A 27,246-nucleotide genomic window follows, 5' to 3' on the forward strand; every position below is an offset into this window, starting at 1 on the left:
AGTTTCTATCATGTAGCCTTAAGTTTAAATTGCTTCCAAAACGGCGGTTAGCTCTGCACTCGCGTTGTTGGGACCAACTGATCAGTATGGATAATTTTGTGGCAATCTTACTAAACTGTACAGTGTACACTTTTGAGGACCAGTTAATATCATTTTTTTTCTTTGGCTAATATTGAAACGACAATTTATAACAAGGGAATGCTGAATAAATTGTTTCAGTTCTGAAATACTATACCATGACTACAAAGTTCTCAGAAAATGAGTTCAATGCAAAGGAAATAAATTGCTAACTTGCTGGAAGCCTGAGAACATTACTAATGTAAATGCAATTCCATCCCACGTAGAGAACTAGAGTGGGGAAGCAGGATGGTAAAACTGGCCTAACAATTTTGTTGCAGGAATTTGAAGGAATACAACAAATTTTCACAATGTACTTCATACAACTTGAGTCGGTCATAAGTGCAAGTTTAAAGAAGAGAGAGCAGTAAATTTTACAAGGATACACAGTTACATAACACATTCTTGGAGAATAGCATGGCATCTTTTATCAGTTAAAAAATCCATGTACTCTTCCCATCAGCTACCACGACGTGAATTCTGTCTGAGGGGTGCTGCTGCCGCTGCTTCATCATCTGCTTCCTGTTGCTGCTGCCTAATCACGTCCTGATTTGGCCCGTCAATTACAGAGCTTGTGGAGGGTTTGTCACCAGCAGGAATCATATTCTTGAACCAAGAAACTTGGAATCGTGGTGAATTCCTGTTGGAATTTGGGCTGTCCGGGGATACTTGTGAGTTAGAGGCAATGCCTGCAAGGAAACGATATGCAACCTTGCTGGCTGTGACAATTTCTGTCTTAGCTTGTTTGAACTGCAGTGACATCAGAAATTAGTCATAAGAACTTAAAAACAAACAAAAGACTGAAGGGAGGGAGGACGGGCTGTTGAGATGGTATAGAATTTCAAAGAATGGCATGCAGTTGGGCTGTTTAAACCGCGGCATAATTTTTACAGAATGAAGTCTAAAGTTCACAGTTGGTGATTACTTGCTATATATGTTATATAGCATGCAGAAAAAGCTGGATAATCATCCCTAGCAGAGGGAGGGGTGCAGGGGGAAGCAAAGTCAACTTCACTGAACCCAAAGTATAAATCCCAAAGTGTATTAAGGCAAATGAGTGGCCTGCTGCACCTAGGCACATGCCTCACTGAAGTGAAGCACACTTAAATAAATCTTATAAGTACTATCATAATTTAGGAGTCAATGTTTCAACTTTAAACCACGAGATCTTTCATACTTCAATTTTAAACTATATTTCCTATCTCATCCTACCATTCAATAACCTTCCACTATTCATATTAGCACAGGTTTGTTCTAGTATAAGGAAATTTCAGAGTAAAAATTAAATTTGTGGGCCTCAAATAGTCAAATGAACTTCACCTAGCTCAATAAGTAAAGCATTTTTCCCATTTAATCTAAATCAATCTCTCTAAAACCAACAATACTTTGCACAGGTATCTCTAATTTCATAAAACAAGGACCTATGTTCACTACCATCATTCCAGCAATGCAGGTATACATGACCCATAACCTTTATAAAAGTAGATTCCCCTCTGAGAAAGGTCATGGCTCACTACCACAACAGTCTACTCATTTACTACCCCAGCAGTTTCTCCTATTTGGTACTATACAATATCATCGAATCTTAGTCCTTCGGAAGGTAATAAACTTTTTAAGGAGACAATAAGAAAGTTGATATGCTACTAACACCACTGACAACGAAAAAAAAGACAATTTTAACTTTCTAAGACAATACAGCAGCAAGCTTACACGATATGCAGTGTTTCCCGCTATTTCAACTGCAGCATCACCAGCATGTGCAAATCGGTTAACCCAACCTGCAAGTATCAGGGGCTATCTATTAATTCGTAGAAAACTTTGCTAGGAACACAGATATCTTCTCTCAAAATAGCCTAGCAGTAACTTGGGATACAATGATACATTATGAATTTATGCAACCCTGAGTTGCATAATGATTCTACAAAAAATAAAATAAAAATAAAAATAAAAATAAAAAATAAAAAATCTTGCAGCTAAAAGAGAGCCACGGAAAGAGAGAGGAGGGGGGGGGGGGTGGTAAAACCACTTTCCATCCAATGTGATTCAGAATTTTGTCAAAGCAATGATAATATGATACAAACAGTAGCTGCAATAGAATTATATTCAGGTATGCAATAGACAATTACATCCCTTACTTATTATATACATATGCACAAGTTCATAGGGAATGAGAAAAACAGAATACGTGGTTCATCATACACTATAATATTATAAACTAAAACATGATTGTCTGATTGAATGATTCAAATGAAAGTTAAGGGCCGATAATTATTAGATAAAGTACAATTCCCTAAATTCCCTGCGGAACTTAAAAGTTTAATACCACCACCTGGTCCACCCATCGGTAGAAACTTTATCTAGTAAACAGGAAAACATAAACATGACAAAAGCTGACAATCCTTGAGACACACACTAGCTGCAGCAGGATGCTAGGTAAGCATAGAAATGCACATTGGGCCAACTCATGGCCAAAAACAGCGGTTTTCACACCAAAAAAATATATAGGAAAATGAAGGAATGAAGAATTATAAAGAACGGTAACAAGGGATAGAGGGAAAGTGGAATATAGTGAACAAATCATTCCCCCAAATCACCACCACCAACAACAAAGCCTTAGTCCCAAAATGATTTGGGGTCGGCTAACATGCATCGTCATAAGGAACCGTACAATAAAGAGAAACGGACATAACAAAGATAATCAGTTGGAAGGGTTTGAGAAAAAGTGAGTAAAGAATGAGGGATTTTCTTAGTGAACAGATCATTGTGCCAATCAGCTTAAATACAGATTGCTACTAAATGTAAACCTAAGAACACGCTTACATGCTAAAGTTAAACTGACTTCGGGAATTCAGATTTCTAAACCTTTTAATGATATCATAATATGCTCCCAGATAATGTACCACCGTAAAGAGTGGTAAAATATTCATAGCTCTCAAGTACAGAGTACAGATTTGGAGCCACAGATCAGCTAGGTGATCGCATACCAAAAGAGCACAATCTTATGAATGTAAAAGTCAACTCGTGACAATAATAGGTGCAATCAAGACAAGGGCCATGAAATTAGTTACAATTAATTATTATAAAAGCAAGGCTGCACTGATACTATACCTGGAAGTTTTGGAACACCAAACCTTTCACATAACTCATCACAGAAGTGATTGCAATTTCGTGCGAGCAAATCATAGGATTCCCCTGGCCACTCTCTACTGAGTTCCCTCAAAATCTGATTAACCTTGGAGACAGAAAGATTGGTTTGTCCAAGAACAATTTTTTCACGGTATGTATACATGGGGTTTTGTGTAGCAGGGCAGCTAAAGACTCCAGTTCCTTGTTCACAATACCCAAACGACCATTCATCTTCTCCATACACCTGTAATTATTCCATGGAACTTACCAATTACCATTACTATCCTTAAAACATGTCATAAATCAAAAATTGAAAACACATAAATTTGTTACTATGAAGTATTTGGCATAACTATATACTAAAAACTAATCTGATATAACCAACAAAAACAATCAAAAATTACCAAAATATTGGAATGCAACAACGGTAGAATCAACACAGATTACAAAATAGGTCAGAATAATTTCTTGTCCCGCGATTCTAATGTGCTTGTTTAATAATTAAGAACAGTAACACACAATGATTAACTTAGCAAGGGAACATAACAGCTTGATAACAACTTAGGAAGTTCACACCCCCGTGAAGTCACTAATTTGTACTTTGTATATGGTATATGTATGATTTTCAGTTAACAACAGTAAAAGGGGAAGAGATAAATTGGCAGCTCAAAGTTTAACGCCAGGAGTTAAGGTATAATAGAAAGAGTCAGTCAGAATTTAGCACTAACCAAATATCATCCTATCAATACAAAATACTATAAAACCAACAAACTATCTAGACAAACTAAAGAGTAACAAATAAAGGAGGCTCCCAACCATCCAATCATCACGCGTAAAAGTTGATATTTGTAAAAAAAAAACAAAAACAAAAACAAAAAAACAGTCATAGAAACGCAGTAGTGATGGATATTTAATTGGCTGAAGCTGACCTGGGACAGAAACTTTTGTGATGCCTAACCCTAAATCACACGAAATAATTACAATAAGCGTAGAAGAATCCTGCTGCTAATAAGTAAGTAAACATAGCAGCAGATAACCACACGCCCTTTGCTCTTTTAACGCATTCACATACCAGGTACATTAAGATGCAACTCATTCATTCTCAATACAGACCTTCAAACTACAATTACAACAGCTATCTAATGCAAAGACGTGATATAATAACTAAGCCAGTGACATTATTCCTCTTGAAGCGTAAATAATCTACAGTCCTTCAAACCACCTCCTCATGACCACATCGTTGACAGTATTCCTCTTGCTACGTAAACAAACTCTTCAACACCACAATCAAGAGTTCAAGAATATAGTCCTTTAAATCACCTCCTCTATATAGAACTATAGAAGTAAACTACAGCCGAGACTGAAAATTCGCAACGCAATCTACTCTATAGCATCTCAACAACTATGCCACCACAAACAACCAACCAATAACAATCAGAAAACTCCGACGACAATTAATGTCAAACATACAAAAAAAACTCAAATAATGTAAAACTAAAAATTGCTAGAAATTAAGCATATGATCATAAACTAGTAAACACACAAAATCAAGTGATAAAAACAGTAAAGCAGAGCTATAATAGGTAAATTTAACAAAATCATCAAACAAAAACCCTAGATCTGGCACAAAAAATTCAAAATCTGAAAAATACAAAATTACCAAAAATATTCAAACTGAAATTACCTGAACAGCACTGTGAAAGATACCACCTAATCCAATTCCATCTTTGAAGAACTTGTTGATATGCATAATAGTATTGTTCGTCTTATCTGAACCGCTGTTCGTCACATCGTAAATGTGAAGTACAACATCCGTCATCTCTTTCTAACCAAACAAATGCTGATTTCCAAAATTATAAACCCTAATTCAACCCCAAAAAACCCTAATTTTCTCTCTCTATGCTTGAATTAACTCCTTGTTTTTTCTCTCTCTAAATTGATGATTTGAGGAACATGAATTACTCCAGGATGCATCAATTCTACACTTTCTCTCTCTTTAAGAGTGTGGAATTATGAAATTCGCGACGTTTGTGAAAGTGTCGACAAATTTGGGGGGAAATGAAAATTTTGTTTGGGGAATGTTGCAAATATCTTCTTCTTTCTTGTATTTTGTGAATTTCGGAAAACTGTAATAAAATGGAAGGAAAGAGTGATAATTGGAGTACCTTCTTCTTCTTTCTGGGTTTTTGATTTTGGTTAAAAAGGATAGAGTGTAAAAGACATAAATGACCTTCTTTCTTAAAGATTTTAATCTTTAGTACTACGCAGTTAATGCCATCATTAATGTAATAAGTTATTTTGTAAATGATTTTAATGACAATAATTTGACCTGATTTTCAAGTCTTATTTTACGTGGTGTAGTGGAGTTAAAATCAAAGCGTTTTGAATTTTGATAAGCTCATAGTTGATACAATACAATAATCCGTACACTAGTCATAGAAAATTAGAAAAAAAAATACTAATATATATGACTTATTATCTATATAATTGATGAGTGCATTTTTAAAAAAATCTCCAACGAATTTAAATATATATAATAACGATTTGAAAAAGGAGAAAAAAAAATGATATCCACCATACATGTATAACTTTTACTCTTTTAAAACTATAGGCATTGTAGGTACTTGACAATCAGATTTATCGAAGAAGTGATGGAAACAAATGAGCAAATAATTGCATTATACATTTATACGGAGTATATATATACATAACTCTGATTATATAAGGATAACCATATGAAATGAATGTTATACGGTACTTTTTGGTTATTGACATAATCATTACCTTCACCGTTATAAGTGGCTCAATTATATATCCTACAAAGTACAAGTAACACTACAATTCATAATAATATCATGCATTTATTGGTGAATTATGTATATTTATTTGAATTATATTGCCAAAATTTTCACCTTAACTTCCTAACAACCTATGATTAGTGTCTAGAGTTGCATAATTTGGAATTTTTAAAAACATAAAATCCCCTTTTACCTACACCATAAAAATAAATTTTTAAAAATTAGGTAGCAACTAACTCTAATTCCCAATTAAACGAAAAAATCAATCTAAAATCAGAAGTCAAAGGAGAGAGAATATTGTGATTTTTTTTTTTTTTGGTCTGCCTGCCTGGAATAATTTAGTAAGCTGCTTCAAGATTTATTTATTTATTTTATATTACTCAAAATTTACATTGGGTATGCAAAAAAGTAGAGAGAGAAAGTAATTAAAGTACATAGAAAAGTAAAATTTATATTGGAAAGTTAAATTTGCACAAATATTTTTGCAAATGTTAGAGAAATTTGGTAAAAAAATAATATTAATAGTATTTGAAAAAAGCAAATGTGACTAACATTTTGGGTGTCCAAAAATGACAAAAGTGACTATCAATCGGGGACGGAGGAAGTATCTTTTTTCTTTTTCTTGTTTTTTTTTTTTTTTTTTAAAGAAAGGGAAAAGCTACTTCATGACATGATTTCTCAAAAAAAAAAAAAAAAAAAACTTGAATGACATGATTGAGGCAGTAAGGAGGGGATTAGTAGGGTTGGTAATACTCCGTATAAAAAGGCAAGTGGGCCCGACCCAAGTCCAACGGAGTCCATGCAGCAACATTATTTAACCCACTAACTAATTAGTGTCATTGTCTTTTGTCACATGTTATGTGACTAACCACCCATCTAATTTTGCTACAGCTGGTATTAACATATGTATGTCATCAATCAATCCATCATGCTACTACGCCACCTCTACTTTTTTCTTTTTCTTTTTTTTTTTTTTTTGCCTTATTGGTAGAGACGGTTATGAATCCTTATGATATGGGCTTTGGATTAAAATTCAAACCCGTTTTCGAGTGTGGCCTTGGCAAATGACTGTTGGCGGTTGGCTGTTGGCTGATTCACTTGGCTTGTTTGACCAGCTGGAATGTTTGGCTGTTTATAATGACTTTTGAAATTGGCTGTTTAAGCTGGCTGTTTATAAAAGTGTGTGGTAAATTAATTGTTGGTTGTTAGCTGTTTATTAGATAATTTGTGGGCCAACAAGCCAACAAAAAAGCTACTCAAAGTAGCTTTTTCATTTTGGCTTAAAAGCCAGTTTTTTCGCTGACTAAAAAGCCAATTACCAAACACATTTTTTGGCTGTTTGACCACCTAAAAAAGCCAAAAGCCAACCAAAAAGCCATTAAAAAGCCAATTACCAAACATGGCCTGTGTCATGATCACGCAATCAATAAACTTCATTTTCAAAACCTGCTAAATTGAAATGTAATAATTGTCTTTAATACACGAGGTGTTTGTAGGATGGTCACTGACTCACTATTAGCCAACATGGTAGTCGGCATTGGTCAATGTTCGGCGAACGTAAAGGAGTGTGGGGATAAAAAGGCAGTTGAGGAATCATGATAAAATAAAGTGGGTATACAAATTGATTATAATTTCTTGATAAAAAAAAAACCTTCAAGATATGGCTAGCTATCGCGCGCGTTAGCTGCCCTAGTCTTGATAAAAAAAAAAATAATAAAGGTTATTACTGACTTTACCTGTCCTAAAGGCCTTTCCTAACATGTCCTAAATCAAAAGCCCTCTATTTTTAAGTTCACACTCGATACACTCTTTAATCATTAAGCTTCTTAATTCCTCTAACGGATGATTTTAGGTAATTGAAAACGAATTGTGAAGCCTACACCAAAGCTTGGTAACAAGTAATTTGATCCCTAAATCTTCTCCTACAGCTATGAATTTATGATTGGAGTGATCGTTACACGTTAATTGTGCACCATCATGGTGAGTGGATCATAGGACATTGTGTACATGAATATCGAAAAAAGAATGCGGTTTTCTTAAACATGCAGAGGAAACACATGTAAAATATTTATTTGATATAAGTTGCATAAATTTTCACAATTCATTATTTAATGCAATTGAAATAGGTTTGCCAAACACATAGCTCTAAAGCTGATTAGGCAACATGAATCTAAATCAATCATAAATCCGTAGTATATAATGGAGATCATGAAGCCATCAACGAAATATTTATTGCACGGATGTGCGCATAGTATATGAAAAATCTATCATTTCAAAACAACACATAACATACACAAGCCATCACCACACCTTCTGTTTATGTGTATACTTGCATCTTTTGCATTTAATAATTCATTATTTTCCACATTCATCAAATAATGCACTCGAAATAGGTTTACCAAACATATAGCCCTAAAGCCGACTGGACAACATGAATCCCTATATTGGCTATATGTCCTAGATCCTTGAAATATAATGGAGATTATGAAACCATCAACGGAATATTCATTGCACTGATGCATGCAACATGTGAAAAATATATCTTGTCAAAACAACACATAACATATAGAGACCATCATCATACACCTTGTGTTTGCTTTGTATACCTACATCTTTTGCATTTAACAATTCATTATTTAATGCAACCAAAATAGGTTTACCCAACATATAACCCTAAAGCTTAATAGGGCAACATGAATCTAAACCAATCCCGTATTCTTGGAATATGATGGACATCATGAACAGAATATGCAGAACACTAATACATGCATAGTATATTCAAAATCTATTTTGAAAGATCAACACTTAACATATACAGAGTGTTTTCACACTCTTTTTTTTATCTATATAGTCGCATCATCTGTCTTTAAACAAACGTTGCAGTAACATGAACACCGTATCAAAAGGTGGGGTGGGGATAGAGAACATGATCCTAGGATTAAAATGCACCTTAAAAATCTAGAAAGCCCAATACAATATGGGCTCATCAAAAAGTCGGTTTATTTGATTATCTTATTGTATAAAATTCTACACGAGTCATTTTTTGCGACTCCTTCTCTTGGCCTACAAGAATCCTTATTCATCTCTCTTTCCTTTCGCTTGGTCTCCAAGTATTGATTTTTCTGGTTTACCGTATAAATTCAGCGCACCCCATTTCTCTCTCTCAGAAGATTTCCGTGAACTTCTCCTGCCCAAGTCTCTTCAATCACAAGAGAGAGAGAGGGAGGGAGAGAGAGAGAGAAGAGAGAAGAGAGAAGAGAGAAATTTGAAGGGGCAAATTCGATTGTTAATTGTTCCCAAATTTTATCCCAGGTTAGTTTTCTTCGTTCATGCTGATTTCTGCTTATATTTTCTGTGAATTCGATTTTTTTTGTTTGATTTCTTGATTGAATTTTTCTGGGAACTTTGCACTTTCTTGTTATTTTATATATATATATATATATATATATATATATATATATTTTGCTATTTCAATATTGGGCAATAGGGTTGCTAGATAATCCGGAAAGTTACCAAAAATGTTTAGAATTGTTAAATTTAATGTGGGGTTTGTTATATTTTGTAACGATATGTATGAACTTCTGGGTAATTGATTGATTTTATGGAATAAATTCAGGGGTGTAAGAAGAAACTCAGAAGTTTTCGAGGGTTGTTTTGTACATACCCAATTTGATTTGAAGGCTAATTTTTGTGAGTGAGTGAGGAGTGTTTGATTTTGGGGATTGTTGTTGGAATTATGAGTTTTCAAGCTCAGATTGATCGTAGAGATCGTACAAGGTTTTCTGGACAAAATGGTCGCCAGCAGGCCCAGACCCAGACCCAGACCCAGCAGTGGGTTGCAAGAGGTCCTGGGATCTTGAGCTCCCCGCCGTCGAACTTTAATGTGTATGCCAGTCGAAACGACGGCAATGTCTCTGAGAGGCAGGGGCAAGTGGATAGTAGAGAGAGGCAGGGGCAAATGGATAACAGAGAGAGGCAGGGCCAAATGGATAACAGAGAGAGGCAAGGGCAAATGAACAGCAGAGGGGGTCGAGGATTTAGAGGTGGTGGCGGTGGCAGTGGTGGTGGGGGTCGTAGTTATATGGGTCGACCACATTATCTAAGAAGAGAGCGAAATGAGCCAAGGGAGGGCGTGGGAGAGAGAGGAGGAGCAGTTAACAAGGAAAAAAGTAATCAGAAGAAATGGGCAGGAAATGTTGTGGATTCGGATTTACCTCAGTTGGTGCAAGAAATTCAGGAGAAGTTAAGTAAGGGGATTGTGGAATGTATGATTTGTTATGATATGGTGAGGAGGAATGCTCCTGTTTGGTCTTGCTCGAGTTGCTACTCTATTTTCCATTTGAACTGTATTAAGAAATGGGCTCGTGCACCTACTTCTGCTGATACATCTGCTGAGAAGCTTCAGGGATATAATTGGCGGTGTCCTGGATGTCAGGCAGTGCAGCTAACAACATCTAAGGATATTCGTTATATTTGCTTCTGTGGGAAGAGACATGATCCTCCACCTGATTTATACTTGACACCGCACTCTTGCGGTGAGCCTTGTGGAAAATCACTGGAGAGGGAACTTCCTAGAGCTGATTTAAGCAAGGAGGATATGTGTCCCCATCTTTGTGTGTTGCAGTGCCATCCTGGTCCTTGTCCACCTTGCAAGGCTTTTGCTCCTCCTCGCCCTTGTCCTTGTGGTAAGAAAGTAATTACAACGAGATGTTCTGAACGGAAATCTGTTTATACTTGTGGTGAGGTATGCAATAAGATTCTTGAATGTGGGCGTCATCACTGCGATCAGATTTGTCATGTGGGTCCGTGTGAACCTTGCCAGGTTCCCATAGATTCCTCTTGCTTCTGTAAGAAGAAGTCTGAGGTGGTTATTTGTGGAGAATTGTCATTGAAGGGAGAGATAAGGCCGGATGATGGTCTTTACTCTTGTAGTTCTACATGTGGAAAAAAGTTGAAATGTGGAAACCATGTTTGTGCTGAAATATGTCACCCAGGTCCATGTGGGGAGTGTGAATTCTTGCCCAGCAAAGTAAAGACCTGTTATTGTGGCAAGACAAACCTTAGGGTTCGGCGAAGGAGCTGTCTGGACCCAATTCTTACATGTTTAGGTACTTGTGGCAAGCTTCTTCCTTGTAATAAACATTACTGTAAGGATAAGTGTCATGCTGGAAATTGCTCTCCTTGCTCTGAGCTAGTCACTCAGAAATGCCGTTGTGGTTCAACTTCTCGAACTGTGGAATGCTATAAGACCACCCTTGCCAGTGAGAAATTTGTCTGTGATCGGCAATGTGGGCGTAAGAAGAATTGTGGAAGGCATCGGTGTAGTGAGCGCTGCTGCCCCCTTTCTGATTCTAGAAACACTGTATCTGGTGATTGGAACCCACACTTTTGTTCCATGCCTTGTGGAAAGAAGTTGAAATGTGGGCAGCATTCTTGTGAAGCCTTCTGTCACTGTGGCCATTGTCCTCCCTGCATGGAAACTATTTTTACTGACCTTACATGTGCATGTGGAAGGACTTCAATCCCGCCACCCCTACCTTGTGGGACCCCTCCTCCCTCATGCCAATATCCATGTTCAGTTCCCCAGCCTTGTGGCCACCAATCTACTCACAGCTGCCATTTTGGAGACTGCCCTCCTTGTTCAGTTCCCATAGCAAAGGAATGTGTTGGTGGACATGTGGTTCTTCGCAACATTCCTTGTGGGTCAAAGGACATAACTTGTAACAAACTTTGTGGAAAGACGAGGCGATGTGGACTGCATTCTTGTTCCAGGAGTTGCCACCCGGCACCATGTGATCCATCTTGCGGACCATCAGATCCTGCCGTAAAGGGTTCTTGTGGACAAGTATGTGGTGCTCCGAGGAGAGACTGTAGACACACTTGTCAAGCTTTCTGCCACCCTACAACTCCTTGTCCTGAGTCAAGATGTGAATTTCCTGTGACAATCACATGCTCTTGTGGCAGAATTACTGCAACGGTGCCTTGTGATGCTGGGGGAAGCAATTTAGGCTTTAGTGCTGTGAATGTGCTTGAAGCTTCTACTCTACAGAAGCTGCCAGCACCACTTCAGCCGGTGGAAGCAAATGAGAAAAGAGTTCCGCTTGGACAGAGGAAGCTCATGTGTGACGATGAATGTGCCAAGCTTGAGAGGAAGCGTGTTCTTGCAGATGCTTTTGATATTTCTCAGCCTAGTCTGGATGCTCTTCATTTTGGTGAGAATGCAGCTGTTTCACAAGTGGTTTCAGAATTACTTCGCCGTGATCCAAAATGGGTACTTGCAGTGGAGGAGAGATGCAAACACCTGGTACTTGGTAAAGGCAAAGGATGTAGTGGTAGCAATATTAAAGTTCATGTCTTTTGTCCAATGCTGAAGGAGAAGCGAGATGCAATCCGTTTAATAGCGGAGAGATGGAAACTCTCAATCAATGCTGCTGGTTGGGAGCCTAGGCGTTTCATAGTGGTTCATGTCACTGCTAAATCCAAAGCTCCAGCTCGTATTATTGGGCCCAAGGGTTCAGCTGCAGTGAGTGCCCACCACCCACCTGTTTTTGACCCTTTGGTGGATATGGATCCTAGGCATGTTGTTGCCCTGCTTGACCTCCCAAGCGATGCAGACATCAGCACATTGGTTCTGCGGTTTGGTGGTGAGTGTGAACTGGTGTGGTTGAATGACAAGAATGCTCTTGCTGTTTTCAGTGATCCTGCTCGTGCAGCAACTGCTATGAGAAGGTTAGATAATGGATCTGTCTATCAAGGGGCTGCTGTCGTTCAACATATTGGTGTTGGAGCCACTGCAGCATCTGCTTGGGGAGGGGCGGCAGCTTCTTCTGCTCTCAAGGGTAATCCCTGGAAAAAAGCTGTTGTAAAGGAATCTAATAGCTGGGTTGAAGATTCATGGGGTGAGGAGGACTGGTCCGGTGGCAGTGTTACTGCTGATGTTGGACCTTCTACATCATTTAAAGGTCGTGAGGCCCCAGTTACTTCGACAACAAACCGATGGACAGTTCTGAATCCCGATTCTTCTTTGAGCTCAATAGAGTCATCAGCAAGAGCCTTGGACTTTGCCAAAAGAACTGCAGCTGCTGAACCCACTTCTGAGAGGGAAATGAAGAGTGTGCCATCAAGCAGTTCAACTGTGCAGCTTATGGGCACTCCTGATGACAATGCAGAAGTTGCAGACGACTGGGAAAAGGCTTATGAGTGATTCAATGTACTTTATTATTCTGTTAGTAGCCGAGGGCTGGTATTTTCACATTCACTTAATTTTGAAGAGAACATGAGATTGTGAAAACAGGCCTTTTTTGGCCACAAAGTGCAGTTTGCCTTTTTTTTTTTTTTAACTGTAGTTTGCCTTCTTAAAGTAATGTGCTGTACTTTCCTGATCTTCTCTTGTTAAGAGCGTTTTTTAGTTACAAAGTGCAGTATGCCGTTTTTTGACTGCAATTTGCCTTCTTAATGTAATGTGCTGTATCTTCTTGATCTCTCCCTTGTTAAAGCGTTTTGGTCAGAAGAATGAACCATAATTCTTCAGGAGACTGAGATCAAGATTGACTTTCAACCACAGAAACAGCGGGTAAACTGTATGGAGAAATGTGCGTTGAGAAGAATGAACCATTACTCTAATCTCATCTCCAGATTCTGTTGTTTTTCAACTGCTATTGGCTTTGCATCCCATTAGTGGCTTGTTCTTGCTGAATGTACAATTTTTATCAATTATGCACTTGTTGCAAATTATATCATAAGTAGGCTACTGAATGTACTGATGCATGCACTAAGCCATGTCATCATATCCTGGTTTTGGATCAGTAACTCTCTCTTAAAGAAATTGTGATTGCACTACTGAAGCAGGATCATCTATAATCCATTGTTTAAGGCTTGAGTTGTGTCATACTCATGACTTCATAAATGAATAGAATATAGCTATTTTATCCATAAGATTTATATTTCGTGTAGCCCACAAAAATGTACTCCATTGAAGTTGAAGATGCTCTTCTTATCATGAAAAAAGTAAATATCTGTCATATTTTTTTTTGAAGAAAAATATCTGTCATATAATCTAACTTATCAAAATTTTATCAGGGAAAGCAAGTTGGCTGAGGATGCCAAAGCACTGAAAGTGAATGCGGGAAGCCAGGAACAGCACCTGATGCTGACCTTGGTCCAGTCGTGAGCAAGTAGCTGAAGCAGGTATTGAACCTTAATTCTGTAGCTGCATCTTGCTGTGCACCTGTCATAGAGTTTTTCCTGAATGTAGGTTATCTGGAAATTCTTAATACCCAGAACTCATGTTTCAAAGGCCTGTCATATGCTAAATTAGTTCAGCAGCACATCTCATTTGATCCATCAGACAGAGATCTAATTTTAAGCATTTGGAAATTGTACTGCTTGGGCTCTTTATGGGCTCATCAAATTCAGCCTTAGAAAGATCCTCCAGTTTAGTTTTTTTTTTTTTGACAAAACTCCAGTTTAGTTCAATTAGGTCAGACTTAAAAATTATGGAAAATTCCAGTGGCTTTAAAACTAATATCATCATAGATGATTAAATATTTTCCCATAGGCCATCCAGAATACAGGTGCAGAAATTGACTAAGTAGCGGGTCTAAAGGAGTTGCAATCATATTACTTTTTCTATATATTGTCGGAATATTTGGGGATTAAGACCATTCTAATGCTCTTTTTCGCCAGAGGCTCAAACAGTATGGTGTTTATCATCTGCTAGGCTGGAGCTAAAGGGGAATGTCCTCAAAAGTAGCTTGGTACAAAAATGCAGTGAAGGTATGTGTCATTAATGGTCTTGGGAGATATTGATGATATCTCTGTGGCAAATATGGAACACCCGAAACTCTTGGGTGTTTGAGAAAAGGAGGATAGAACCAGACTTAGTATGTGCAAAAGCTCTGAAATTTCTTGATGAAGTGAAGCAGCTTGTGCTCATGAAGATTGCCCATCTGCCCGAAGCCACTATCGAGTAGCTGTTTGGAAGCCACCTAATGCAGGCTAGTATAAGCTCAACTCGGATGCTACAATCATGGGTGACAGAGTTGGTTTGGGTATGGTGTGTAAGAGATAGGGAGGGCGATGTTCTCATGGCCTGGCCATAGGGAGAGGATTAGTGGCGAAAATGGCTGTAGCACAATCTGATGCAGCAGCTATTTGTGCGGTCTGAGGTACTCATTTGAAGGTGGGGTCCACAATGATTGAGGTGGAAACTGATTGCCTCCATCTCATTGCTTTAATCCAATCCAGATCCACAGAGAAGTCGGAAACTCATGTCTTGTTGAATGATATTTGTAATATTGCATGCTCCTTTGATGCGTGTGTTTATGTTATGTTAGGAGATGCTGTAATAAGGTGTCTCACTCCATAGCCAGAGCCTCGGTTCTTACTCTTGGCTCGTTTGTATAACACACCCTCTTCCTCATCTTGCCCCGCAATTCAATGCAGAAAAGAAAAAAGAACTTGTTGAATTTGATGATATCCAAATTATTGCCTATTTAATTTCTTTTTTAGATCCCACCTCAATCCAATATTGTAGAGAATGTTGGCTTTGCTGCATCCTTGATAAGGTGCAGAAACGTCTGTTTGTTAACTTATCTTGCTGGTTGAGCTATTGGAAATATGTTTTGTTAATTCTTTATGCTAGTTAGTTTAATTTCTTCTGCCTGTTTTTTCTGGACAGCTTTCTGTTTTTTCTTCTTTGTATGAACAAGAAGAAATTTTTAAATTTGCAAAATTCCTGCTGCTTGGCCTTCAATTTGATCCTAGTGAATTTTGTAAATCAGGTTGGCGTTACTGTTCCAATTCCTGTTCATCTTCCTTAGCAAGGCATCTGCATCTTTCGCAGGCCACCTCAAGTTGTATGGCATCAATGCTCTTGTTATTTCATCGTCTAGAACCGCTCTTAAGTACAGAATAATGTTAGAAGAGAATAAGTGATGGAATTGTTCATCACCGGCTGAATGCAACAATAATTTATGTATGTGCAATATAATTTGCACATCTGCTTTCGAATTCGCGGATGTTCATTAATACAAAGATGGACATATTCATACAATATCTTAACGTGTGGATATAGATTTCAATCTGTGGCAAGAGGAACAAATTATGTACTTCAATTTACAAAGAATAAAAAATTTTAACCACCTAACTAGATGTATTGGACCATGTTTAATGCCTGAATCATATTGCACACTTTCACTTTCGTAATTGAAATATTCCCTATAACAATCCAAACAGAATTGCAGTGTCATGGACTTTGGAATGAGGAACTCCTTACACAAGCTCATTACCAAACGGATAATAGGTAACTGCAATCTTGTCCTCCATATTTTGATATTCTATAGGTCTGATGTAATCATCCAAGAATTCTGTTATTCAATCAAACATGAGACCTCATCTCAGCCATGATCTATGCCGCATCTCGCCATCTTCTATAATCTATTACAATAACAAGCACAAAATGTCAAAATCAACTAACCAAAAAAAAAAAAAAAAAAACTTTCTGAAACAAAGGGAATGGCTCTTTAAACAGAATGCAATGTAACAGGATAGTCATATGCTATCAGTGATTATCTTATAACAAGAAACTTTGGAGAAAATCCCTATATGTTTTATGTTTAACCAAAACAAGAAGTGGCATATATTCTGAGTCCTGGCAAAGCAATGAAGCTCAGTTTTGTTAGCAAAGGAAAATAAAGTGATAATTAAGGAATACATGCCCTATAACTAAGAAAAAAGTACAAAACAGATTGCAATCAACTGAATTTATCAACATGGTCACTCATATTATGCATTTTAAAAGCATGTAACGATATTGGAAGTGGAATCCTTGCCAATGTACTGAAGACAGTTTAATAAACTTCCATCTTTCTCCCTTTTTAAAGCTTATTACACTAAAGCAGATCCTAATTGGCAAACAATAGCAGCCAAGGATTTCCGCAGAAGTTAAGACTTTCCAACTCACAGTTGGCGCAACTTTATAATGGCAGATTGAATTGAAGAGTACAATAACTCTACAAATGATATGCTGTTACAGAGCCTGCTAATTAATGTGTAATAAGACTCGATAGCAACAAAAGACAAGCTCACCCATCTAGTTAAAATCCCAACCCAATCATCTTCAGCCAAAAACTAGACCAATTATTATCATGTGACCTCGTGGGTTTTACAATACTCAGTTGCAAGCAGTAGATACAAGAACTACTATAGTGATGCAGCCAAATACAAGTGCTTCGCTCAACAGCTCATGTGGGTGGAATACCTCACTCTTTGATTGTGGTTGTGTAACTTGTTTTACGGTGTGTTTGGATAGAAGGAAATGGAAGGAAAAGAAGGGGAGGGAAATGGAGAGATGTGATATCTTTCATTTGGATAACAAATGAGGAAGGGAGGGAATTGGAGGGAAGAGAAATGGAGGGATTAAATTGTAGGAAAATGATCCCTCCAACAATGGAGAGATTTGGAAGGAAAACTCACCATTCTTCTCTCCCCTCCCTTTCCCTCCCCTCCTCTTCTCCTCCCTCCCCTTCTTTTCCTTCCTCTAATGTTATCCAAACACACTGTAATAGAGCAAAAGGCATGATAAACCAAAAGTATATACAGGGACCACCAGTTAATAGTCTTTTTATACAGCTACAATGCAATATTCAGCACCTATGCAACATTCAATTGTCATTTAATATTCAGTATAAATTACAAAGCATTTTATAGTATCCACACAATGTTCAACAATACTGAAGTACTAACTCACACTAATCAGATTCTAAATATGTGAGAAAATTTGTTAAAACGACTTTTTGATTTAAATTAGAGGGCACATAATTTGACATAAATGTCCTGAGAGTAGATTTGTGAGTTAGAGCACACTGCAGATAGAATCTACTATATCACACACTTACAGGTAAAAACAACACTGGTATGCAATCATGAAGCAACTATGACCAAATAAAACAATTATGAACCCCAAATAAATTTCAAAGAATGGCATGAAATTTTAGATGATTACCGATAATATACAATGCTGAAAAACATTTACAAGCTAGAACTTGCTGGACCACGGTGTAGACTATCTGCCTTCATTGGTCACCAACTGAGAGAAAACGTCACTAGTAGACTTGCCTAAATTCTCATCACTTGTATCACCAACAGGAATAACATTGCTAGGACCACGAGCAACAATTCTAGTTACAGAAATCTCTGAAGTAAATGTGTCACTAGTATCGTCTGTCTCTGTAGTAGGTTGACCCTCTTGAAGTTGCAATGCATACTCCAAGTTCCACAGAACGTCTCCCATAGTTGGCCTATCAGCACCATATTCGGCTAAACATTTTTGTGCTGTATCTCCAAATTTCTTTAGTGAGCTTGGTTTTATCTGATCCTTGAGATGGGGATCAACAATTTCCTCTATAAGGCCTTGCTTTTGAAATTCTAATGCCCATTCAGCTAAATTTACTTGTTCCCTTGTTAGCTGGGGATCTACTGCAGGTCTAGCACAAAGAACTTCAAGCAACACGACACCAAAGGAATATACATCCGATTTATCTGTTAGCTGCTGTCTTCTAAAATATTCTGGATCTAGATAACCAAAGCTACCTTTTACACCCGTGCTTACATGGGTCTGATCAAGATGTGGGCCAGACCTTGAAAGCCCGAAATCAGCCACCTTGGCAACATAACTTTCATCAAGTAAAATGTTTGTAGATTTGACATCTCGATGAATGATCCCCTGAGCAAAACCAGTATGAAGGTAGTGAAGACCTCTAGCAGCACCAATGCAAATGTCAAGCCTTTGCTTCCAAGACAATGGAGGTGATTTACCTCCATATAGATGCTTCTTCAGTGGTCCTTTCTCTACGTACTCATATGCTAGAATCATTTCTGATTGCTCTTCACAGTAGCCAACCATTGAAACAAGGTGGCGATGTCTGATTTTTGATAAAACTGATATTTCCGTTTGGAATTCTGGAAGACCCTGCCTGGACCCGGGCATGGCTCGTTTCACAGCAACTTTTGTACCATCTCTAAGAACCCCTTTGAACACCATTCCAAATCCGCCAGTACCAATTATCAAAGTACGGTCAAAATTGTTGGTCGCAAATTGTATTTCCTCAAAAGGGATTTTCAATCCATTCCTGTGTGGAGAGGTACTACTTTCTGTAACTCTACTATACACGCTTCCTCCCGGTACACGCAAGGTAGTCCAACCTAAACTTTCTGATGCAGGTTTTTTTTTCCTCCTGCATCTTAGTGTAAGCAAAACAGCAACCAAAACAAGGCTCAAAACAGCAAAACCTCCAAGGACACAACCCAAAATGACCCACATATGATTTTTCTTGGATCCGGCTTCAGTAACCTTGCTGTTCACTACCTTCATGATCTCAACTCCGTTCAAGATAGCATTCTTCTTCAAAGAAGTACTCAACGAAGATGGACCAACACTAACTTGAATAGGCCCTGAATGGTCCATTCGCACAACGTAATCAAGATAATAAGGAGATGCAAGCGTATGAAATGTAAGGGCCGACAAATCGAGGTCTTTATATGCCATCATCCCATTGATAAACACATTGAAATAAAGCTGATTAAGGCCAATACTCACGATATCGCAAAAATGCAGCCTCACAAGATACATTACATGATCAATCACAGGAAAATTCCAGGTTATGTTGAAATCAGAAAGGCCTGACATATTATTCTGATTCATCTCCTGTGCAGTCATATACACATTACCTGGTGCAACCTCCTCACTAGCACCACTAAGTTTATAATTAGGAGCATGATTTGTGCTTACTTTTCTAGCAGCTGACTGTAAAACCAGATAATCATCATCTGGTATCCAATTCCTCCAAAGGGTATCATTAAAAGGGGTTAATTTCAAACCACCCACATTAATTCTAAAAACAGGCTCTAAAATTTGAGAAGACATGTTTTTATACTCCTTAGTACCATAATTTTCCAAAGACATCACCCCAAAATCAAGAATTAAATTATCAGGAGCAGAAATCAGCTCAATAGCATTAACAAACCCGAACCCGGTTAAGCCATCATCAGGAGTAAACACAATTTTAAGCGTATCAGAATCCACCCTCATTATAAACTCCCTCAAAAAATACTTAGAAGCTCTAAAACCATGAAATAAAGAATACCCATTTGCAGAAACACTAAAAAGTGCTGAACTAAGGTTATAATTCTGTGAATTGAAAGGCGAAAAATGAAGACGTACCAAATGAATACCCCTTGATTTGATGCTGAATTCATATGTAGCAGTTGACCCACCTATGAACACCCTAGCTGTGTTGTAAATTGGAGGTGAATTTGGTGATGGTTTTGGGTTAGAAATTGAAATTGGTGATGCTTTAGAAGAAGAATCAACTTTAAGAAATCTGGGTTTTGTTAAATCTCCAATAAAAACACGATTTTCAATTGTAAATTTTGAGCTTGAACCACAGTTTATGAGGTAATTATCAGGTGGATTAAAGTCAGCAGCAGAAAAAGAGGTCATTAAACAGAAAATTAGCAAAGAAAAGAGGAAATTATTCGTCTGGGTATCCATATTTTAGCTAGATTTCACTGAAAAATTGTGTTATTTAGCTTAATTTCATATCATTATAGCAAATCATGGGTACTATTTGAGTGAGTGTGATATAAATCATTGAGCTTTAGAATAAAACTAAGGAATTTTTATATTTGACAAAAAAGAAGAATTTGGACCGTTGGTGTATCTAGTATTGAGTTCACATGGATGATGAAAATTGTTTTATGCAACATTTTAGAAGACGCGTGTTTTATGGCGGGCCCAAAATACCACTTTGTCAAAATTTCACATCTCCGTTTTCATATGAATGAAAATTTCTTGCACTCTTTTGCAGATTGACTTAAGGGTTTGGATTATCTGTCACAAATTTTGTTATTTATGTGCACATAACCCGAATAAGGTGTAGACCATTAATAGTGATGTAATTGATCTTTGATGATGTATGGAAAGGCTTAGGCTATGATCTTGTTTCTTTTGACTTATTTTTCAGGAGGATTTTATTTCATTTCAATTCAGTTCAATTCAATATAGTTAAGCTCAAATCAGGTCTATCAAACTCAAATTAGTTCAATTCAATTCATCTTTTTTACTATAAAAGAACATGGTCTATGTTAAGCTTATATTCATATTATTTTTAATTTAATTTTAACTGTATATCATATGTTTTATTTTACCTTGAATTGTGGAGAAGAAGCCGAAATAAGATTGTTTAATTTTAAAAAATGTTTTCCCATAATGTGATAGGCAATGGGTAATCCATTTTGGTAGCTAAAAAGCCTAAAGTAGTGATCACAGGCAATAATTCCACCAGGAAGTAGCAATAGTGCAATACCATAAAGTGCAGAATCTCACTGAACTTGAGATAAGCTTTTGCTGACTTTCTTTGGATGCTAATGAGAATAATGACAACCATGAATTAGTTGGAATGCACCTTTTCAACTACTTTAAAGGAGTATTTGGTTTGTGGGAATATGGGATGAGCCGGATGAACCGATGAAGGGGATGGGGCATGGGCCAAGAATGTGGGATGCCATTATAATTTGTTATTTTCTTAAACTAACACTAATTTCCCGTGAATACAAGCAAATGAAAAATAAAAAGGAAAAAAATAATGGGTGGGCAAATGTGATATCAAGTTCAAGAGAAAAAAGTTAGGACAAAAAAAATTGCTTTAACGTGAAAACAAGAATGTAAAATTAGACACATTAAATAGAAAATCAGTGTAAGTGAATTAGGATTAAAGTAGAGAAATACTTTATACACAGAATTTGGGAACCAAACACTTTCTTATGATAAGAGATTATAGTTTTTACAAGTTAGTATAAAGTTTTTAATCCAATCAACTTGGCTAGACTATCAAGCCTCAATTGTATGTTTGTATCATTATAGTAGAACAAAAGGTAAGGTTATTTTAATATTAAGCTTATGTTATCGGATTTAATCTGTTTTTGTCTAAAAGTTGTGTTATTCATTTGAAAAAAAAAAAAAAAAACAAACTTTACTTGAATTAAGTGAACTTAATTTTTGAGAGTTGGGGATAACTCAAGTTATTTGAACTTATTGTCTTCATCTGTTTAAGCTTGTTTTACTTAATAAAATCAAAATAAACTAAGGGCTTTATTCTGTTCAGCTTAATTTCATTTCAGTTCAGTTCAGCTTCAATCCTTTCACTTCCTAATTTCTTTCACTTATAAACAATTCATGTCAGCTCTATTCAGTTCAGTTCCTAATTTCATTCTCTCATAAACAAATTCATTTCAGTTCAATTCAATTCAGTTCTTAATTTTCTTCTCCCATTTCATCTCAATTCAATTCAGTTCAGTTAAGTTTCAACAGTTTAGTAAATCGGAATAGGGCCTACATGGCCTAACTCTTTCGCTAGACATTATGTTGGGCCACGCAACCAACAATTCATTTGGGTTTATCTCGACAAGAACTACACTTAAAATCATGCTTGTGGTAACATGTAATATAATGTTGCCATACTGGCCAATCTTAAACCATAATTTAGGCTATTTTAAGTTCACCCAATCTGACCTAAATTCTAGGTTTGATTAAACTTTGACTATATTTGTTTACTTAAAAAGTTATCAAACGGGAGGTCATTAGATTTCTAAATATGAAATTTGCATAATTTTGCTAGTCACAAATATATTTAGTAATAAATGAAACGTAAATAAAAAGACCTAATCTGATCATTTCTGAAATATTTGCTGAATCGAACATAACCTTAGGCAAGGCATGAGTCAAACTTTTTCGTGCAAGGTCGTACCGGGCCTAATTTTCCCATCTCGTCCTGGATCAATCCAAAGTCCCAAACAATCGTGAATCACCCTGTGGCCAGTGCCGAGCCTAAGCAGTCGTATTACGGAGTACATGTCAAATTATCTAACCAAAAACCAAAAACCAAAAACCAATTCCAAATTCCAGCTTTGAACCCAAAGTTTGAAACACAGATAGAGTGACAGACACAATTATCGTCGGCGCTTCAAACCCTTGAATCATCATACTCGGTCGGTTGATCCTTACCATCATCACATCGTTAGCTACAATCCATTAATCTGGAGCTAATTTAAAAAGGTATTTTTGCTTTCTTCGTCTCATAGTTCAACTGAAATTTCGTTGTTTGGCTTTTGTTGAATGAATTTCAGAACATATGTGATTTTTTGCGATGCCAGTTTTATATTTGGATTCGTTTTTTATTTATATATATTTGTTTTCTTTGTTTTTAGGGTTTTGTAACTTTTTTTTTTTTTTTTTTTTTACTTTATAGTTTGGGTTTGTTGATTTTGTTGTATGCAATCATTCATTTGTAATTGAATGAGTTATTCCTACAAAATTGACTTTGCATATGTTAATATTTATGGGTATGGAAAAAGAACACTTCTTGTCATCAAATAGCATTGAACAGTAAGTTGCATGGTTGTAGATTTTTTTTCCTTGTAACTTTGTAAGTTCCAATTATGTTAAATGAACTTTCACGAATTCACCTCACATTAAGTATTTGCCTGCTCGAACGTCGGATTGGAACTATAACATTTGTGTTAGATTTGGCGTTGTATGGATGAGCCAACTCACAGGACTTCTTGTAAATAGCTAAATTAGTGTCTTGTCCTTAAATCATAGTTACTTAAATGCTTTAGAAGTAGGCTTGGAGCAGGTTTGACATTATGAGGAGTTGAAACAATTGGCATGACTTGTGTCGAGGTCGAGGTGAACATCCAAATAGTGATGGTGTGTTCTCTGGATTTATGGATTAGGTTCAATGATAAAGACTGATATCTGAAATGGCAATGGGGTATAAGGATGTCCGTGTGAAAGTTTGGTGGTTATTTGTTTGGCAAAATTAAATTTTAGGATTTTCATTTTTGTTTGGCAATGGGCACTACCCAAGTGCTGAGTTCTTTCAATGACAATAGCAAAGGATTAGAAGTTATATATACTAGGAATATCCATCTTCGCCTAGGTTAGGGGAGTTGCTTACCTTGCACCTCGAAGATTTAGTAGGACACTAGGACATCAGGCTTCTAGAGAATTTTGGGGATTTCCTGGGTATTGTCTGCATCCAACCAAACAACACCCACGGTTTTGTGTTTAATCTATGAATATGATTCCTTGGATTTGTTGTCACTTGTCATAGGTGCTCAGCATATCTTCTCCAACTTCAATTATGCTATTATCTAAGAGTTCATTCCTTTGCAATTTAAGTGCAGACTTATTTATAAGTTAACTATAGTTGTAGATTTGCGATTATGGGTGGAGGAGAGGGTACTATCGACTTGTGTAATTGAGTTAAAAAATGGAACTGCTTTGATGAACTGCATGTTATAGTACTCCCTCCGTCCCAAAAATTCGACACTTTTGGTCTAATTTTAGTCCCAAAATTATCGACCCATTTGCATCAAAATACCCACCAATTTACAACAATATTTGTGCAAAATTAGCTTCCCCATATAAAATTTTGTTTTTTCATGTATTTTTAATACTTTCTCTCTCTACTTTTTTACAAACCCCATGTAAATTTATCTTTCCAATAAACTTTTACTTCTTTTTATTTAACTTTCTAAATACTTGCGAAATCAACCCAAAAGGGTCATTTTTTCGGGGACGGAGGGAGTAGTAAAACTGTTTTTGCTGGCAGCTTCTTGTAAGAGTTGGAACAAGGATTGAATTACTTGATACATCAACTTACCTTTCACAACCATTTTCTGTATTCTGTATTTAATTTAATTTGATATTATCTTCATGCAAAGTTAACTTATGTGAAATAAACTCTTTTGTAAATTGATTAGGGTTTTTGATATATGTGAATGCAGTTGAAGAGAAATTGTGATGCTCTGGTTAATATTAGCTGCAGACTTTGTCGGTACCATTGCTTGATTGGCATCAGATTCCATGTCCAAGATTATGGTAATGTATTTTCATCTTGTAAATGCAAGATATCTTATAGCCTTGTCTATATGTGAATAGTTTGCATGCACATACCACACAACTCCTAGCTGTAAAGCTTAGTGGCCCCAAATCTTATAGAGGGTAGCTAATTGGCCACTTTAGAACTGATGTGAGGTCGAATGCTGTTATTGATGCCATTGTCATTGTTTTTTTTTGTCTTTGTTTAGCTTGTGGTGATGCACTTTTCTTGTTCCCTGTTTCGTGATCTAAAGACATGTACTCTGTTACTGTCTTCTTGTAAGGGATTGTTTAATTTAGTTATTCTGTTGTAGAGCCTAGACACTTGAGAACCAACTGCTATTTTTCTATAAGTCATTTAAGAATTTCATATATTACCTCCATCCTTTGCTGTAGAGTCTAGACACTTGGGAACCTACTGCTGTTTCCCTGTAAGTCATTTAAAAAATTCCATGTATTACCTCCATTCTTGAGGGAGTTATGTTACTAACTTACTACTTTGATTAAGATTTTAATTTCTCGTACTCAATTAATTTGCTTTGCTTTGCTTTGATTTTAAATCTTATGACAGAGGATATTAGGATAGTGATTGCCAACTGCCAAGAATGTAGCTATAACAGATATTAATGAAACCGGGGAGCCTTTGTTTACAAACTTTGTGATTTTTTTTTTCCTCAGTATCTGAAAATAGTAAGTTAGACCTTTTTGGGGATGGAGAATTGGAGAGAGGTCATCTTACGTTGTTATCAGCATGATATCTAATACACGTTTCAGATTCATTTGACTTTGGATTTAAGAATTGTCTTGATAGATAAAACGATAAATAATACAAGTGTATATATAGTCAGCATATTGGAGTATCATTTTTTGTTTTTTTACCATCACTGCAAATATGGTTCGTTGGGTAATAGAGCCATACCCATATTCCAGTACTTGGAACTTGATGTGAAACTGTTAATTCTTGTCTATACATGTTATCAGGAATAAGTCTTTGGCGGGGTAAATTTCATTTATTTTAATCTATGGTAAGGTTTGGTGGTTCAATGTAGCTTAAATTTCTTGGACTGCTGCTTTTGAAGCGGTTCTGTTATATTTGATTGGATACATTGACAAATACTTACCTCTCAAGTGCCTTTTTTGGTTGGATACATTTACTTGGTTATAGTGACCAAAGCATTATTCTGAAATCAACCTTCTTTGTAAAATTTTGGGTGTTTTTATGCACAGGATTTAAATGGTACGAGTAACGAGACCTCTGACAGAAGAATTTACGTTGGTAATATTGATCATAGGATTTCTGAGTAAGTATTATGCATCAAAGTTTGAAAGTTCCTTCCATTTTCTGCCCTTGTGACACAGTTTTTCTCAATGAAGGGCTACTCTGCTCAAGATGTTTTCTCCTTTTGGGAAGATAGAATCTGAGGATTTCTTGTTGCATACCCGGGGACCAAAACGAGGAGAACCACGTGGCTTTGCTTTTGTCCAGTATAGCACGAAAGAGGTAAGCTGCTTATATACTGAAGCCCGTCTTTGTAATTTCCTTTTCTAATTGTTGGTCTGCTAAGAAGATGAATCAAAAACAATTTCTTATGTTCTTCATTGAAGTGAGCATGCAGGAAGCTAGACTAGCCAAGGAGAAGATGCATGGGAGGTTGGCTTGTGGACGCCCTTTGGTTGTACGCCTTGCTAACGAGAAATCTGCTGCTGAATCGGTGGAAAGTTCATCTAAGGTTGCTGGAGTTGTGAGCAGATCAGCCCATTCAGGCAGTTCTTCTGGACAAATGAGTCGAAGTGCAAAAATTGCTGCAATAAAGAATAAGTTGAAGGTGCTGGAAGACGATGGCAGTAGAGCAAAAAAGCAGAAGCAGGTTGAGCATTATTCATCCTAGCTCTTTAACAATGGTTTCTCATCTATAACGTGCCATAATGATTCATGAGTTAAAGCGATGATAGCACATTTGCACCTGTGTGCTCTGTTGGTTACTATAACAGCCTGACTATTTCTGCACCTTGCTGTTTCTCTGTAAATCAGGAGTAAGTTATAGAAATTGTTTTGGTAGATTATTACTTGTATTTGCTTGTCAAGCAAATGGATTATGCATCATATAGCTGTCAGAGGGAAGAGATTTTCTAATGTTAGAAATCAGCTTTTATGAAAGTTATGCTACAGATGAAATTTTGAAGCTTCTAAATGATCATTACTCCTTGAGATTGTTAGAACATTGACCACTATAGGCGATTGATATGAATAATAAGAGGATG

The 27,246-nt window shown here is 36.8% G+C and overlaps 2 protein-coding genes and 2 pseudogenes across 4 annotated transcripts; 2 read left to right on the forward strand and 2 right to left on the reverse strand.

Moving 5' to 3' along the window:
• Positions 1-315: 315 nt before the first annotated feature.
• On the reverse strand, positions 316-5,412 carry LOC145562758 (deSI-like protein At4g17486). Its single transcript, XM_081623129.1, has 4 exons — positions 4,928-5,412; positions 3,226-3,487; positions 1,828-1,895; positions 316-867 (listed from the first exon to the last, which is right to left on the reverse strand). The coding sequence occupies exons 1-4, from the start codon at positions 5,060-5,062 to the stop codon at positions 577-579; spliced, it is 756 nt and encodes a 251-aa protein (XP_081479255.1). The 5' UTR covers positions 5,063-5,412; the 3' UTR covers positions 316-576.
• A 3,703-nt stretch (positions 5,413-9,115) lies between these two features.
• On the forward strand, positions 9,116-13,425 carry LOC145562760 (NF-X1-type zinc finger protein NFXL1 pseudogene; annotated as a pseudogene). Its single transcript, XR_014094448.1, has 2 exons — positions 9,116-9,353; positions 9,658-13,425. The product of XR_014094448.1 is annotated as an NF-X1-type zinc finger protein NFXL1 pseudogene (transcript).
• Positions 13,426-16,031: 2,606 nt separating this feature from the next.
• LOC145562761 (putative receptor-like protein kinase At5g24010 pseudogene) lies at positions 16,032-20,749 on the reverse strand (annotated as a pseudogene). Its single transcript, XR_014094449.1, has 2 exons — positions 18,046-20,749; positions 16,032-16,478 (listed from the first exon to the last, which is right to left on the reverse strand). The product of XR_014094449.1 is annotated as a putative receptor-like protein kinase At5g24010 pseudogene (transcript).
• A 2,065-nt stretch (positions 20,750-22,814) lies between these two features.
• LOC145564405 (uncharacterized) lies at positions 22,815-27,179 on the forward strand. Its single transcript, XM_081624712.1, has 5 exons — positions 22,815-23,154; positions 24,891-24,984; positions 26,212-26,285; positions 26,359-26,485; positions 26,601-27,179. The coding sequence occupies exons 2-5, from the start codon at positions 24,970-24,972 to the stop codon at positions 26,871-26,873; spliced, it is 489 nt and encodes a 162-aa protein (XP_081480838.1). The 5' UTR covers positions 22,815-23,154; positions 24,891-24,969; the 3' UTR covers positions 26,874-27,179.
• Positions 27,180-27,246: the final 67 nt, after the last annotated feature.

The sequence above is a fragment of the Chenopodium album genome, chromosome 10 (assembly GCF_948465745.1).
Source record: "Chenopodium album chromosome 10, dcCheAlbu1.1, whole genome shotgun sequence".
In the NCBI taxonomy this organism is placed as follows: domain Eukaryota; kingdom Viridiplantae; phylum Streptophyta; class Magnoliopsida; order Caryophyllales; family Amaranthaceae; genus Chenopodium; species Chenopodium album.